General features: G+C 39.0%; 2 protein-coding genes across 4 annotated transcripts in view; both read right to left on the bottom strand.

Annotated features, from left to right (window-relative positions):
• Window positions 1-113: 113 nt before the first annotated feature.
• ddx5 (DEAD (Asp-Glu-Ala-Asp) box helicase 5) lies at window positions 114-5,002 on the bottom strand. Of its 3 annotated transcripts, none has more exons than XM_082162121.1 (13): window positions 4,840-5,002; window positions 3,778-3,949; window positions 3,584-3,680; window positions 3,364-3,497; window positions 3,218-3,283; window positions 2,996-3,137; window positions 2,750-2,910; window positions 2,500-2,672; window positions 2,301-2,411; window positions 2,152-2,213; window positions 2,008-2,067; window positions 927-1,148; window positions 114-788 (listed from the first exon to the last, which is right to left on the bottom strand). In XM_082162121.1, exons 1-13 carry the CDS (start codon window positions 4,878-4,880, stop codon window positions 376-378), a joined length of 1,854 nt encoding a protein of 617 aa, XP_082018247.1. In that variant the 5' UTR covers window positions 4,881-5,002; the 3' UTR covers window positions 114-375. The 3 variants fall into 3 exon arrangements, with proteins under 3 accessions (XP_082018247.1, XP_082018246.1, XP_082018248.1); XM_082162120.1 differs by having other exon boundaries at window positions 3,778-3,952; XM_082162122.1 differs by having other exon boundaries at window positions 603-788; window positions 914-1,148; window positions 3,778-3,952.
• Window positions 5,003-7,884: 2,882 nt separating this feature from the next.
• smurf2 (SMAD specific E3 ubiquitin protein ligase 2) overlaps window positions 7,885-17,265 on the bottom strand; it is a 53,258-nt gene continuing 43,877 nt past the window's right edge. The window contains exons 13-20 of the mRNA XM_082162070.1: window positions 17,156-17,259; window positions 15,775-15,889; window positions 15,509-15,687; window positions 14,770-14,907; window positions 14,545-14,665; window positions 14,263-14,464; window positions 12,750-12,825; window positions 7,885-8,910 (exon numbers count right to left, since the gene is read on the bottom strand). Coding sequence (XP_082018196.1) covers window positions 8,811-8,910; window positions 12,750-12,825; window positions 14,263-14,464; window positions 14,545-14,665; window positions 14,770-14,907; window positions 15,509-15,687; window positions 15,775-15,889; window positions 17,156-17,259 — 1,035 coding nt within the window. The 3' untranslated portion in view covers window positions 7,885-8,810. The remainder of the gene's footprint in view (window positions 8,911-12,749; window positions 12,826-14,262; window positions 14,465-14,544; window positions 14,666-14,769; window positions 14,908-15,508; window positions 15,688-15,774; window positions 15,890-17,155; window positions 17,260-17,265) is intronic.

The raw sequence follows: 17,265 nt of genomic DNA on the forward strand, positions 1-17,265 counted from the left end.
TGCTTTCCTTTAATATTATACCCAGATGCAATACAAGATCCATTAACACATTGTGACTTGTGAACTAAAAGCTGCAGCTAGCAGGAAAGCATGAACGGATAGACAAAAAAAAGGTAGTTTAATATTTTATTTGAGGACCATGCAATAGCCATTAACGGCCCTTGACATTTTTACAAGTGTAGATCCTTCATTACCTCTACATAGTACAAAATAACTTTAAGTTACTAAAAAAAAGAAATACAACTAACAAAAAGGGTGAGGGCAGGAAAAAAAAAAAAATCCTGCACAGCATGTACATTTTACAACCTGCTTTGAAGAAATAAAGTTACGTGAACAGAACAATGAAAGATTAAGATTCGCTAAATGAAACTGCATTTACTGAGGGAATGCAGGAGGGGCCATGGGGAACGGCATGGACTGTTGCATCTGTTGAGGGTTAAAGGGGAACGGTGGAGGGTGGTTCATGCTGTTCTGAACGCTCCCTTGATTGGGACCGAACTGCTGGTTCTGATAGCCTTGGTTTCCATAGCCACCGCCGCCACCACCAGACTGATTGCCAAAACTACCCTGTCCGTTATTGCTGTAACCCCCATTAAAGCTGCTACTGCTGCTGCCGTTGTAGCCACTAGATCCGTTTTGAGTCTTGTTTCCAAACACCTTCTTTTGCCCATAAGAGTCACCACCATTACGGTTGTCCTGGCTGTAGCTGTTGAAGTCCCGCCTGCTGCTGGAGTGGCGATCCCGGCGGTCGTCCCTAAACCCCCCACCTCGCCCTCCCCTTGAACGACCTGGAAAAGAAATTAGAAGTTAAAGTAGGATTCGCAGACAGATCAAACTAAATCCGAGCCGTACCCTTCTAGAGAGATTATGAAGGACAAAACTGTGAAGGTAAACCACAGTTCTTGTATCTCACCAATTGGATTTACCTCCTCTGTCTTCGGCCATTTGGATGAGCTTGGGGTTTATGGCTTGGTTGGCCTCCCGGAGGACAGAGACGAGGTCGTGAGCCTGTTTCATGTTGTTGGGCGTAAAGAAAGTGTACGCCGTGCCAGTTTTCTGACTGCGAGCCGTACGGCCAATGCGGTGAATGTAGTCCTCGGAATTGTTGGGGTAGTCATAGTTAATGACAAATTTGACGTCCTCCACATCTGTTAAGAGAAAATGGACGCGCCATGGCAGGAATAGAGGAGTGCGGGAGCACACCGCCACAGCAGCGAGAATAATAGACGTTAGCAGGGGAAACAAATGATTGATAGGTCATCGACTTACCATGCTGAGGAAAGGATGGTTAAAAAAATTCAGGACTTTAAGGATCCAAATGACAATTAACATTGTCCTCTATTAAAAGTGACAAGACAAACTGCTGCATCTTGCCAAGACTCAACTTGCTCAAAAACAAGACCGATTAAGGGCTTAAATTTAAGGCTGACGCAAGCTTTCCAACCAACCGGTGCTCACTTGAAAGAAAATATGATTCTCTTTGGCAGGACTCGACATGACTGAAGCCAGCAAAAGGAGGGCACGCATCGACCAGCCGGGTAATCGCATTCAGTGCGGAGGCATGTAGATTTAAGCAACTGCTCTCGATGGCAAAACACTAAAATTTTAAACAAGACACGTCCTATTACGTAAACGCCCAGTCCTTATACTTAAAAAGTTCAACAGTTCAAGCTGTTGCGCGAGAGCAGATGCGAGCAGGACGCAAGTGCGACCACACAACGGCGCCGCACTCCTCCATGGTATGCCGCCCCTTGGATTACGCCCCAATCACAGAGCTCCGACCACCTCTGAATGCAATTTGATTGGCTGGCAGACAGGCAGAACTCCACAGAGGAGCTCCTTACCCCCTCCTGGTGAACCTGGACGCGTCATGCCAAGGTCCTGCCTCCAAGACTCCACCTTCAGGTGAGAGGGGCTCAGAAAGGCACAGCAGTTAAAAGGAAACGGCAGAACTTCATAGAAAACACAATATGAAAATGTTAAAGGACATATTGAGAAGGAACAAACCTAGTCCTCTGGAGGCGACATCTGTGGCAATGAGGATGGGCGCTTTCCCATATTTGAATTCTGTTGAAGGAGGAAAACAAGTCAAATCAAGTGAATTAACCAAGAATGAGTTGATGAACCGAGACCTTTATGGCAAACACGTACCATTGAGCACCCAATCTCTTTCCTGCTGGCTTTTGTCCCCATGGATACCCATTGCTGGCCACCTGCAACAGAAAAAGCCAATGAAATTCCTCCATTTGACATTCACACAAAGCAATCGTAACACGGCAGAGCACAGAAGGTCATCTTACCCATCCCTACGCATCCTCCTAGTAAGATCATCACACCTCCTTTTGGTCTCCACAAAGATAATGGTCTTGTTCTCCTTCTCACTCATGATTTCCTCCAGCAGACGTATCAGTCTGGAATGAAATGAGTTTGTTGTCATGCATTCCATCACACAGCCATCAAAACCAAACTTTAGTCACTCCTAACGTTCCCAGCACTTACTTGTCCTCCTTCTCGCCATCATTGCAAACGTCGACAATCTGTAGGATGTTGTGGTTGGCACTGAGCTGCAGAGCACCAACGTTGATCTGTACATACTCCTTCAGGAAGTCCTCTGCCAGCTGCCTCACCTCTTTGGGCCACGTAGCACTCCACATAAGAGTCTGTCGGTCTGGCTACAGGAGGAAGTACATTTATTTATAAAATTTCTCAAGAAATAACCGCTTCTTAAAATACACCAAAATATACATACTCTAATTTGGTCCAAGATTTTCCGAATCTGAGGTTCAAAACCCATATCAAGCATCCTGTCAGCTTCGTCCAGCACAAGATACGTGCATCTGCGCAGATTTGTTTTTCCGACTTCTAGGAAATCAATAAGCCTTCCAGGTGTGGCAATACAGATCTCAACTCCTGAAAAAGCAGTAGAAAAGAAAGACAAATTTAGTACACTATTAAAAAGCGTTCCAAAGAGATTCAAGCTCGGTTCCACTCGTACCCCTTTCCAGGTCCCGGATTTGTGGTCCTTTAGGTGCGCCTCCATAGATGCAGGTGGACTTGAGACGAGAAGCTTTGCCGTACTCTGCCGCCACCTGCTGGACCTGCTGTGCCAACTCACGGGTGGGAGCCAACACTAAGCACTAAAGAGAAAAACACCTGATTAAAGTGCTGATTTTAAGACACTGATTAAGATTTACACTTGACAGATAGTTGAACTTACAATGGGCCCATCTCCGTGCTCCAGGAATGGTTGGTGGTTTATGTGAACAATAGCAGGAAGCAAGTACTGTAGAAGAAAACTCATTAAAACCTGTTGAAATGACTCGAATAGAAATTTTATGACAGGATGATTCATAAGCATCATACCGAGAGGGTTTTTCCCGAGCCGGTCTGTGCAATGCCGACCAGATCTTTGCCACTAAGTGCAACTGGCCACCCCTGAGCTTGGATGGGGGTTGGATCAGTCCAGTTCTGTTTTGTGATCACATCCATCACATAGTCTGCATAAAACAGAACAAATTGTTAGTTTAAACTCACAAAACTCAATAATGAACATTATAAAATTTAACACTCAGCACTAACATACTTGGAAAGCTTGCTTCATGGAATTTCATGATGGGTTTGGGGGTTTCTCGACCCTTCACTGTGATCTCTTTGGTTCTCCTGTAGTGTTCAACGTCTTGCTGCAAAAAGAAAAAAAAAGACAAGCCACATCTTTAAAAACTCCAACTGATGAGGGATTTTTTTTAAATATCACAACCCACAATCATGTTTACTTACAGGTGACCTCCGAGCAACCTCATGGTGCTCCTGGTAGAAGTTCTTCTCAAACTTAGGGAGCTCATCCAGGTTCCAGTGCTTTTTCCGCAGACGGTCACCTGGATTCCCAAACTTCTTGCCCTGAGGAGGTCCATTTCTGCTGCCTCCAAAGCGTGGGGGGCCACTGCTGTAGCTACTGGTAAATAAAAAGGGCATTATATTAAAACATTTGGACAATTAATTGGTGGATGTATATATATATATATATATATATATATATGACAATTGCCATGGTCCCAATACTTTAAGAGTGATGCACATTTCAGTGTTTAATTAAAAGGTACCTTCGTTTAATAACCCCGAAAAACACAGGAATTGTGTGTATTATACTTCCAAAACACAAACATGGTAATACCATAGTACCATATCAAATAGCATTTCCATAACACTTTTGACAAATACGCCATACAGTCATATAGCATAGGTATGCCATGGTAACACTACAAAAACATGGTACATGGACTTTTGTGCTTATTACTTGACAAAAACAACAAATGGCTGGCAAGTAAAACACAAAAGGCCTGAACAATAGATGATAAAAGCTCTAGTTTCGATTGACATCGTGAATTCTTTTCTGCGCCACGTTTTAACGCCGCTGCCATTTTATTTCCTACCGGCAGGAGACAAAGAGGAAAAACCGGCCGGCATTTTAGAATATCACAGCCACATGGCCCGACGAGGCCTTAAAACGATATAAAACAACTAAATTCAAGTTAAATGTAACATTAACATAAGTATCTTCGACGTTTACGACATATTTTACAAGTTAAAACAACAGACACGCATTTTCCACACGATTTCTATCGAGAAAATGGATACGAAACGTTACCTACGCATCCCCATTACACAACAACACACATTCGGTCAGATTTAAAACCAGAACAACACGGATAGCAAACTGATTCGATATATCGTGAAAATAATCGATTAACAGACAGAAAAACCAAATAAATTACAAAAAGCACCGGATTAATATTTTAAACGATCACAAATTTTCCAACGAAAAAGCAAAAAACCTCTTACCCTCTGTCGCGACCGCGGTCTCTGTCGGAATATCCAGGCATATTGTAATCTGAGAATATAAATTAAAAAATAAATACTCGGACGTTCTTTTCCCCCAGTAATGCGCAGTGACTGTGCTTGCGAACGCCGATAAGAACGTGCACTCGCCGAGTTTTATAGGAAGAGGAAGTGGCTACCGGAAAACTGCTGACGTCTTTCTGACGTTCGCGCGTCCTCGTCGCTGAGCATGCGCGTTTGGAGATTAGACTTAAGATTCATGTGTTTTAGGGTATTTGTTATCAAACCCCTGCAAAAGCTATTGTGGCGGTACCATTATAAAATGATGGTATCAGATGGTAATGCATACTTTATATAATCCTACGTCATGGTATTTACATTGATTGAACTCTTAGGTTCTTGAACTTACATGGTACATGTCCAAAAACATGTATGTATGATGGATGGCACTTTTTTTTAATAGTAGTTAATACTTAAAGGGATACTCCACTTTAAAATGAAAATTCTGTCATCATAATCACCCTCATGTTGTTTCAAACCTGTATGAATTTCTTTCTTCTGCTGAACAGAAAGGAAGATATTTAGAAGAATGTCAGTAACCAGACAGTTTCTGGTCCCATTGACTTACATAGTATTTTTTTTTTTCTACTATGTAAGTCAATGAGACCAGAAACTGTCTGGTTACTGATATTCTTCTAAATATCTTCCTTTCTGTTCAGCAGAAGAAAGAAATTCATACAGGTTTGAAACAACATGAGGGTAAGTATATGATGACAGAATTTTCATTTCAAAGTGGAGTATCCCTTTAATAACAGTGCAAAACGTTTAATTTAATTGGCTATAGTGAGTTAAGTGCTTTTATAAAATCTTTTGAACCCTGTGAAAGTCTCTTTAAGTTATAACCACAGGCATTGTATTATTTATAAATGCAAAACTGTTATCCTCAAAACCTATATATATAAAATCCAAAGGGAACCAAAGACTTCCTACAGGTTTAGGACTACAATCCAAACAACTCTTAGTTTTGTAGATAAATACAAATTGGGCCTATGTTCATTTTATACTATAAAAATATAATACAAGGATGGGAACCGCAATCTAGATTGAACTGAATAATGTTTTTATTTTTTTATTTTATTTTTTTTACATGTATAATCACAAATATGTGTTAATTTGTGTTATTTCATAGCTCTGATGATTTAACTATTATAAAATGTGAAAGAGGTAGGTGAGGTCAAACTTGTGATTGGTTTCGTACAATTATGTAGTGAAACTGCTTTATTGGGAATGCACTCATTTGGGGTTACATTACATTGTGTAAAAGGTAAAAAGTTAAGTCTGTCTTTAGATTTGAACAAATCAAGTCTGACACCTAGAATACTTGCTAAAAGGGGATTATTTACACCTTCCCCCACTTTACAAGATGGAGAAAAATGTCTTTCTTATTCTAATAGTGGCATCAGTCCCTTTGTTCCAAGATGGTGCTTAATAGCCCACTTTGGTGTCACAAAATGATTGTGAAGCACTATTTTGCCACAATACCAAACCCCATACTGTAGTATTTGCAATCATTCTTGTTGCAGTAAGGTAATGAATCAAGGTTGTAACCCCTTTTAACACAGAATCATCTTCAACTCAATTACTGGAATGATTGGTTGATACCTCAATGAAGGAATAACTTTTTTGCATCATTCAGACACAGTCATACAGAACCAGGCATCCACAGTGATCCCATCAGGAAGGCAAGTTTAATCAGATCTAATTACACACAAAAATAAAACACTCTTACAAAAAATGATAGTGTGTGTTACATTTAGCAAATTCCACCGGTCAGCTATGAAAGTTAAAAGTGTTGCTAGTAAATCATGCTATAAAGGAACGACCCTCTCAAAGTCAACAGGGCATCCAGTTCAAATGAAGGCCTATTTAACTATACAGTAAAAAAAAAAAAAAAAAGTTAAAAGAAGAGAAAACAAAGAGATCTTTGTGTGTGCACCAGATTTTAAATGAAATATATAATCATTCAGCCCATAAAGAGTTTGGTAAATATATATTTTTTTGCCTATTATATACAGCCATTATATAGTGTGTGTGCAAAATGTATTTTTTTTCTTTCAAATCTAATTAAATTAAAGATAAATGACAGTCAGTGACTCACATATATGAACAATACTCTATAACTATACAAAGCACCATCTCAGAATATTTAACTGATCCATCCAGAGGCTTTTTTATTATTTTTTTCACCTTCTTTCACACTCAAATTTATAATAAAAAAAAAGTAACAAAAGATGTATAGCTCATTTTCAGCGTATGCAAACTCTTAACAACAGTCCATGGTCATAGAGGATTGCTATAGACAGGCAGCATCTCAGAAACATTCAACAATATATATATTTTTATATATATATATATATATATATATATATATATATATATATATATATATAAAACTGCATTTGTTTATTTATGCAGTTTCTTTTAATAATCCTGAAGAAACAGGTTTTCAAGCTGTGCATTTTGGAGGCTTACAAAAAGCACATCAGACATGCTTTTGCTGTTTTCTGCTCGATTTACACCTAAAGCTGTTGCATTTCTGTAAAAGATAGAATTGTTTCTTGTTCTTTAGTACAGCGATCCTCCTTGCAGTTCGTCTGTAATGCTCACTGAAGGCCAGTGACATTTTTGCATGGTAAAAAGTTCAGTAAATTGGTACTACAATGGGTTAATAATAAATCACAAAAATAACAAGTGATACAGACACTCATGTCCCTTGATTTCCATGAGGGGTAAACAAATGCATTTTCTTCTTTTATGAAAAAAACAAACAAAACAACAACAACAAAAAACTGTAAGAATATAATGAGAAGGTATGAAATGGAAGACATTTCACATCTCATTAACATGCTCATACATATTCATCATATTTAAATCTTTTAAAGGGTTCAGTTGACATCCGAGACGAATTAGAATTCAATTACCAAAAAAGTTGACACCAATAATGCATATTTAAATGTTTTTCTTCACAATTTTTAGTTTTCTTTTAAAAAAAAAAAGAAAGAAAAAAAGATGGAACTTGTCAGACGTTCAAAGCAAGCCAATGCCAACCTCACTGAAGCCTTTTTCATTGGGCACATCCTTTTTTAAAACTTCATTTTTTTGCTCTGGAAACATCGGCAACGGTTCCTGCGACGATGCCAATATATTATATCTGTATAATTTTATTCTTTTAACCTCGTCCTGTCACACCGTATAAAAATAAAGCTAGACTACCTACCTACCTAAGATTTCATGTATTCGTTCGTTCACTTTCAACAAGCTTATGAGTCAGACTGCGGGAGACACCAGTCTCCAGGAATGGAGCACAGGTAAGTCAGGATGGTGTCTGGTGTAGGACCGCCCAGAAGAGGCCAGCGGAGCCCAGTTCCCTGATCGAGAGGAAGGTCATCCTGCTTGCTAAAGTCCAAGCGGGCTGAACATCAGCACCCTGTGCAACAACAAAAGTTTCAAGTCCCAAATGACAAACTTTGCAGTATTTTTGTTGACATTGGCATCTTCCTCTCGTCTCGTCTTCGGTAAGGACAGTAGTGCTTCTACATAAGCTTATGCCCCGCTAAAGTTCGGCCTCTCCTAAAGTCTAGTCTGTGAGAATGCTACATGAAATACTGTTAATATGTTGTCTTAATGCTAATAATCAAAGTATGGACTTAAAAAAAAAAGTTTAAAAAAAAGAGGAAGAGGAGGTTCCAAAATAGTGAATAAAAGAGTTACTAGCAGCTGAAAAGATCCACTGTTTTCTTCTCTTCTTTTCAAATAATGCAGAAAGATCTGTATAGCAGCATCAGGCGTTGAATGCTGCGGTATAATCCACCCTTCCGTCGGAGCGTCCTCGTGAGGCCCACGCGCCTGTCGGCTGACTGACAGGACTGTCCCGCCTGGAGAAAGGTTCCTCTGCGAGCGCCGGCCGCTGACCATCATTCCACAGCGAAGCCGCAGGTCTCCTCGATGGCCGTCAGCAGTTTGTCGTAGAGTTTATCGTGGTTCTCGTATGGAGGAATGTCAATACGGTTGAAGCTGAGGTGGAGTTGAAAAGAAACAAATGGCATTGGTGAATTAGTGAGTCTGAATGCAAAAATTTGTTGTAGTTTGTACCAATGACAGGGCGATTTATGTACTGATTATTGTATCAGGTGAAAACATTTAATACAAGTGTTAGCTCTTCCTGGCATCGGCTTCAAAATCTACAGACAGCTATGTCAATTTCTGTTTTAAAATATATTTTATATTTATACACTGCCATTTCAAAGGTTTGTGGTCTATAAGATTTTTATTTTACACTTTGATTGATTTTGTTGAGGATTCTTTGATGAATAGAAAGTAAAAAAAAAAAACATTTATTTGTAATAGAAATCTTTTGTAACACTTCAGCCTCTTAATCTCACTGAAAATAACTTTATTCTTTTTTAATATTTTTAACATTTTAATTTATTCCTGTGATCAAAGCTGAATTTTCAGCATCATTACTTCAGTCTTCAGTGTCACATGATCCTTCAGAAATCATTCCAATATGATGATTTGCTGCTCAATAAACATTTATTATTATTATAAATGTTGAAAACAGTTGTGCTGCTTCATATTAAAGGTTGTATCAGCGATTTCAGGCCCAAACATAAATGATCACATTCATCTAATCTTTCCTAACGATCCGCTAGCTGCCCGCCAGTGTTGGGGGTAACGAGTTACAAAGTAACGGATTACAGTAACGATATTACTTTTTTGGGTAACGAAATAAAGTAACGCATTACACTAAAAATATCGGTAACTACACTACTTTACTAAACTATAGGAACGCGCTTTCCTGTGTTACTCAAGCCGTGCTTGCCTGCGAGTAAAGCTCTGATCTGTTTAAGTGGTGCGTGCATGCCTGTGTGTGTGTGTGTGTGTGTGTGTGTGTGTGCTTGCACCGTTGTCATAGAGATCGATTTGAGTGACGTAGCTGCTGGTGCGAAGGGGAGCGGGAAATGGAGACGGAGACAGGGGGGTTTCGGCCAGTGGCGATATTCACATTACTTTCAGTTTATTGCTCGAAAGGACAAAAATATTCGCGTGAAATGCACTCTATGCCCAGGCAGCAAGTACTGGCCATCGGGACTACCGGGAGATTCCCAGTGCAGGGTTCCCACGGGTCATGGAATTTCTGGAATGTCATGGAATTTTAAAAGGTCTATTCCAGACATTGAAAGTCAGGGAATTTTATATATTTTTTGTCCAAGTCATGGAATATCAGGGAATTTAGTTTGTTGCTTTAAGTTTTAGTTTCCATTTATCAAAATGTAATTTTTCTATACCGATTTTTTTATAGCGCTGTTTCACACATCTTTCTGAATTGTTGTGCTTAGGCTATTTTGAGCGCCATATTTATTCCCTTCCCGCTCAATTGGAAATCACTTAGTTAACAGGTACAGGTGACTGCATTCGACTAAGGCAAACATGCCAGGAAAATGTAAATTTCAAGAGCTTTGGCTACAAAATGAACAATTTAAAGACTGGGTGTTAAAAGTAGACGACAGAAAAGATAAATGTAAAGTTTGTAAAACTACTATTGAGCTATCAAATATGGGTGAGGGTGCACTTCGCAGCCACGCAAACAGCAAGAAGCATGCTACTCGTATGAAGCCGACAGGAGCATCATCTTCGGCCCAAGTGCCCATCACTGCTCTACTGCAGCCTCCCCATATAGCTCCAAGAGAACCGCAATCAGCTAATGAAGCCGCTCCCACCCCCAGCAGTGACGGCAGTGTGAGACACAAGCCGCGTTTCCATTACCTTTCAAATTGCGCAAATTGAAATTGCGAATTGAAAATATGCACAATGGAAACACGTCAATTTCGCAAAAACTCCCGTTTATCGGAAAAAAGTTTATACGCTCTCATGAGGTGGTTTTTCAGGCAATTCGAAAAAGGAATATTCAGGGATATATGTAAACCTACCAACATCCATTGCCATGGTTTTTGGAATGACTTTTCGCGAGAGGGATCGTTTGTCATGTGAAAAGGCGGTATTCTAGTCGTGGTGTAGCATAATACTGTGTATTAAGCCGCACTAACTTTAGACCTAGTATACAATTAGGATTATAATGGTAAATAAAGTTTGAAATTGGTTGGATTTAAAACACTGTCTGTGGCTGTTTTTTTGTCTGCTCGGTGCTCCGCAAAACAGCGACCTGTTTTGCCGTTTATTATAGGTCATGGAAATTCATCTTTTTAGTCAGTGAAAGTCAGGGAATTTGACATTTGGTTTAGAGTGGGAACCCTGCCAGTGGGCTGACGTGCCTTTTGGGCCGACATCTCATACTTTTCTTCTTTTTCAGTTTTTTTGTCGCAAGGAATGTGCAGAGAAATAGCGTGAAAAATAGACACAGGCCCTTCAAGCAGACGCTGTAAAATGTGTCAAAATGTTTTCTGCAGCAGCAGGACCTTCATCAGCTCCCGTGGCTGATGATGAAGATAGTGAGGAGGATAAGGACAGAGATGAGAAAGTGTAGAGCCTGCGGTAAGCAGAACTAACAGTTACTTTCAAAACACTTATAGGCTTTGTCATGAGTGTAGGAACCCATTACCCAGTAACGCATTATTTCCACATCTGCATAGTTGACGATTACCGTAATTTACTATAAATTTAATGAGACGCGTTTGTAAACCATGTTTTCCGCCAAAATAAAATCTTGATGCAGTTTCCGTCAAAATAAAAGATCATGGGATTATATCTCTTTCAAGTATAGAAATTAGTACAAAACTAATTGTGAAAGTTTCCTTTATTTTTCAGTGCATTTGTCTTACAATATATGTCTATTAGTGTGCTATTATTATTATGGCCAAAATGCCAGGGCCGATTTTTTTTGTCCCAGTCCAGCCCTGATTATGTGTCTACCACCGCGGACATTTGTCCTTTATCCTGTTGTTTGTGGATTTTACAGTGAGGCATATTTCTTTGTGCAGACATGGATATTGTTCTTTCATATGGTTTTACATGCCATTTTGTATAGGCTACATTTATGAACACTATGCGGACAGGCTAAGTGATGATAGGACTATGATGTTTGTCCATATCTACAGGGTAAATTAAGAAATGGGAAAGTAAAGTAATAAGTAGTGAAGTTACTTTTCAAATGCATTAACTAGTAAAGTAATCTCATTACAATTTACAGAAGTAACTAGTAACTAATTACTTTTTTTGAGTAACTACCCCAACACTGCTGCCCGCCCCATAAGCAGGCCGTCAAAAAAATGCCTAGGCTCTGAGATCTGCACACAAAAACAATTGGTTTCACCAACCACTCAAAACCCAAATAAATAGTGTTCCAACCAATCACCGACCGGGGGTGGTGGGTGTTGTGAGGTTTTGCGCTCGTGTTCTCCGACCTCACAACACCCACCCCCTATTTATTTGGGTTTTGAGTGGTTGGTGAAACCAAGCCTAGGCGTTTTTTTAACGGCCTGCTTATGGGGCGGGCAGCTAGCGGATCGTTAGGAAAGATTAGATGAATGTGATCATTTATGTTTGGGCCTTTTTTGGGACTGAAATTGCTGATACGACCTTTAAGGACACTTTGATTGATTTTGTTGAGGATTCTTTGATGAATAGAAAGTTTAAAAAAAAAACATTTATTTGTAATAGAAATCTTTTGTAACACTTTACTGTCACTTTTGAGCAATGCAATGTCTTTGCTGAATAAAAGTATGAATTTTTTCAAAAACATCTAGCAAATGTTTCAATGGTAGTGTATAATACCTTAAATATTTCTACAATTTAATAAAAAGGAAATATAAAAAACTAAATGATAATACAATTTTGTAAATGTTTCACTGCTCTCTAAATATTGCCAATGTCCTTTGAAAAAGAAATGTACTCACCAGGTGTGTGCTTTGGGCAGGTTGTTGGTGCTGGCATCAATCTGGTGAATGGTGAAGAGTCGTGGTCCAGCGGCGCCTGATCATACAGCGTTTTAGTACAAACACATATGTGTGATTTCAAGTAACCAAGACACTTTGAACTTGACCAATATTTCCAGGATAGACTCTTGTTCAAAACCATCCATCTATCTATCTATCTATCTATCTATCTATCTATCTATCTATCTATCTATCTATCTATCTATCTATCTATCTATCTATCTATCTATCTATCTATCATTCATCTATCTATCTATCGTTCTGCCTATCCATCCATCTATCTGTCGTTCTATCTATCGTTCTGCCTATCCATCCATCTATCGTTCTATCTATCGTTCTGCCTATCATCTATCTATCTATCTATCTATCTATCTATCTATTTATCTATCTATCTATCTATCTGCCTCTATCTATTCATCCATCTGTCGTTCTATCTATCGTTCTGCCTATCCATCCATCCATTTATCTATCTATTGTTCTGCCTATCATCCATCTATCTATCGTTCTGCCTATCCATCATCTATCTATTGTTCTGCCCATCCATCCATCCATCCATCCATCCATCTATCTATCGTTCTGCCTATCCATCATCTATCTATTGTTCTGCCCATCCATCCATCCATCCATCCATCCATCTATCTATCTATCTATCTATCTATCTATCTATCTATCTATCTATCTATCTATCTATCTATCTATCTATCTATCTATCTATCTATCTATCTATCTATCTATCTATCTATCTATCTGCCTATCATCCATCTATATATCTATCGTTCTGCCTATCATCTATCGTTCTATCTATCGTTCTGCCTATCCATCCATCCATTTATCTATCTATCGTTCTGCCTATCATCTATCTATCTATCTATCTATCTATCTATCTATCGTTCTGTCTATCATCTATCTATCTATCTATCTATCTATCTATCTGCCTCTATCTATTCATCCATCCATCCAGCCATCCATCTGTCGTTCTATCTATCGTTCTGCCTATCCATCCATCCATTTATCTATCTATTGTTCTGCCTATCATCCATCTATCTATCTATCTATCTATCTATCTATCTATCTATCTATCTATCTATCTATCTATCTATCTATCTAACTATCGTTCTGCCTATCCATCATCTATCTATTGTTCTGCCCATCCATCCATCCATCCATCCATCCATCCATCCATCCATCCATCCATCCATCCATCTATCTATCTATCTATCTATCTATCTATCTATCTATCTATCTATCTATCTATCTATCTATCTATCTATCGTTCTGCCTATCCATCATCTATCTATTGTTCTGCCCATCCATCCATCCATCCATCCATCCATCTATCTATCTATCTATCTATCTATCTATCTATCTATCTATCATAAAATAGATTAGCCCATGTTATATGTATCAAATTGATGTAACTGTACACACGTCTGAGCTTCCTTTCCAGATTTCCTGAATGATAAACCTCAGGTACCTTGCAGGGCTTTGAATCCTTGCAGCGGGACTCTGGAGGAGCCGGTGACGAACTGCAGCAGTCTGGCTCTCCGCTCCTCATCGTACGACTCCACGGCCCGCCAGAACCACTTCACGATGTTGCTGTCAGGCGTGCAGTGCTTCAGACGGGTGTTAGACTTCCAGTCGTTGATATCGATCTTCCCCAGTCCACACACAATAAGCTGAAAGTAAGAGAAACACTTGAACCCTGCTCAATGTTAAGGCTGGCAATGGCAACTTTGAAGGACTGATATTTTCATACCTCCAACTCTTTCTCATCAAAAGCCTTGAGTAGATGTTGTGGGATGACCTCATTAAAGCCTTTCTGCAGGGCCAGGAACTGAGCCTCGATGCCCCGCAGGAACCGCCAGTTCACGTACAGCCTGTGCAAAAACAGACACAAGACATTACGACTTAAAGCCGTCTGCAGAAACACATTAGAACGGGAGGAGGAAGGTGTTGAAAGACCGCTCTACCCCACACTCACCTCACATACTCCTTCTTGGTGTCCTGGGTGACGGAGATGCTCTTGCCATTGGGTTTCAGCTCATGCTGAATGATCTCTCCGTATGCATTGTGTTCTACGCAGAACGTGTGGTCTAACACCCCCGTGATGTCATTATCTCTAAATACACACAAGAAAAAAAATATTATTATAGACAAAATACCACAAAATGTGATCAAAACTAGTGATTACAATTATCAATTGTATTTTAATAAAGAAATAGACACTTTGCCTTGTACATTAATATGAATGCAAATGTATTAAATGTTTTTTTTTTTTGTCAACTCTCTATATATCTACAAGCAAATATAAATGTTTTTACTTATATTAAAAAATACCTGCCTATCTAATTTTACTGTTGAGCCTTCCCTTACCCCTGTAACCACATCCCACCTCAAAAGCTGAAAATGTGTTTTGCAATACAATATGAACACAATAAGTACATTGTACTCAATTAATTTTTGACATAGGCACATTGTAGTTAAAAGACACCTAATATAAAGTGGGACCAACTCTCCATCTCTCCATATATATATATATATATGAAATTATAATATACTATCATTTTATTATTATTATTATGATGAAGCATAGACATATTTTTCTCATGAATCATTCCAGGCCATGTTCTGCTGAAAATACAGCCAGAGTAATAATAGTTTTACAGTTCATCTTTGAGTGTATATTGTAATGGACGTATGGATGTATAAAGCCCACTGACAGGATCCAAACGAGGCTGTTGTGCAGGTCTGGATCCACGGACTCCATGTCATCCAGAGTGATGGGTTTCCCGAGCAACTGCTTGTAGAAAGGCAGAGTGAAGCCTCCGTCTATATAGTGGCCGTGGAAAACAGCCATTCCCATAATCCTCCCCACAAAGTGGAAATAGGACAAATGCTCCTAAGAAACAAATAAAAAAGAAAACATAATAGGTGAGCCTTATTTGTAAAATTCTTGAATTTAAGGAATCTGCTTCAGTCCACTCACAGGATTAACGGCAGAGTCCGGGTTGATCTGTAGCGTGTAGATGTCGTCTCGGGAATACTGGAACAGTCCGTAGTATGGATTTAACATCTCGTGCGACAGCAAGTATAACCACTCTCTATGACACAAACACACATATTGGCACAAACTATTAACAAAGTCAAACAAAAAATTATTCAGACACCAGATTTCATTTTTTATATTTTTTTTACTAGTGGGTGCAGGACACTATAGTTCATTTATGTAAGCGAGGATAGCAACATAAAGTAAACTGTGACATATTATACCCAAAAATGCTTCACACAGTGGACTTACCAGTAAAATGTATAAACATTTGGGACCACAAATTATTCAGACACTGTTTTGCTTAAGAGCTTTTTCTTTAATTGCTAATGCGACCTTTTTACACCACAGACTGAACAAAAGTAAGCATTGCTTGGTAATTGTTTGACCTAAATTGGTATTATCTCATTGTGTACTTCAATTTAACAGCTGACAGCTATTCAACCTAATTCATTTGTGAGACAGTCTAACAGAAGGATGGCCAAAACCAGTGAAATATCAACTGATTTGAGTTCTTGTCATGTTTTATTACCATTTTCGAAACTACAGCGAATAAACTGTGATATTGTGTAAACTGTGGTATTGTGTAAACTGTGGTATTGTGAGAAATCTTGAAGGTGTCTGAATACATTTTGGTTTGACAACATTAAGTCTAGCATGGCCCATGTAACATTGTTATACTCTAATCCTGCCACTAGAGGGACACACAGGCTTTAAAAGTAAGCAGGAAACTGCATTCATAACCCATTTAACTGCCATACTGTGATGCATGTATTAGTTGAACAGGAAACAAAATGTATGCTGGGAGTTGATTTTACCCATCTGGAATTTGATGATAACCGTTTGTTCATCAACGGAAAAGGAAAGTCGTTTTGAAAAATGTTCACAGATGAATCATTTACAATAAGAGCAGGAACATGTATTTAGAAAGAAACTCAAATTTTGAGAGACAAACAGAGGAGTCTGGGAGTGCTGGCAAAAACAGAACGCAAAAAGAGCTCATAATGAAACAAGAATCAACATTGACTTCGCTTTTCGGAGATGGCGAGAACTGAGGGATTTGAAATGTTGTAAAAGCAACTCGGAGATGTCTGTGTTTTTTATTACTCAACAGGTGAGTAAGGTATTTTATTAAACAGATCAATTGCCATATGTAGCTCTCTAACAGAGTTTATTTTAAAGCGCATTATCTATAGTGAAGAGTCATAATCATCACAGTCAGGCAGAGCCGAAGCACAACCAAAACATCTTTATATCTGCTTTTTAACCACTAGAGGGCCAAAAGTTACATGAATGTTTTTGCTCCGAGTTAAACTCATACCTAGCGACTCCACCATAGTCGAGACCTTCCTCTCCTCTGAACTTGACCATTAACCTCTTCCAGAGGTCCTTCGGCCTCATCTTCATCACCTGCCGGTATGATTCCTGAGG

The sequence above is a fragment of the Leuciscus leuciscus genome, assembly GCF_965113295.1.
Source record: "Leuciscus leuciscus genome assembly, chromosome: 1".
Taxonomy (NCBI): Eukaryota; Metazoa; Chordata; class Actinopteri; order Cypriniformes; family Leuciscidae; genus Leuciscus; species Leuciscus leuciscus.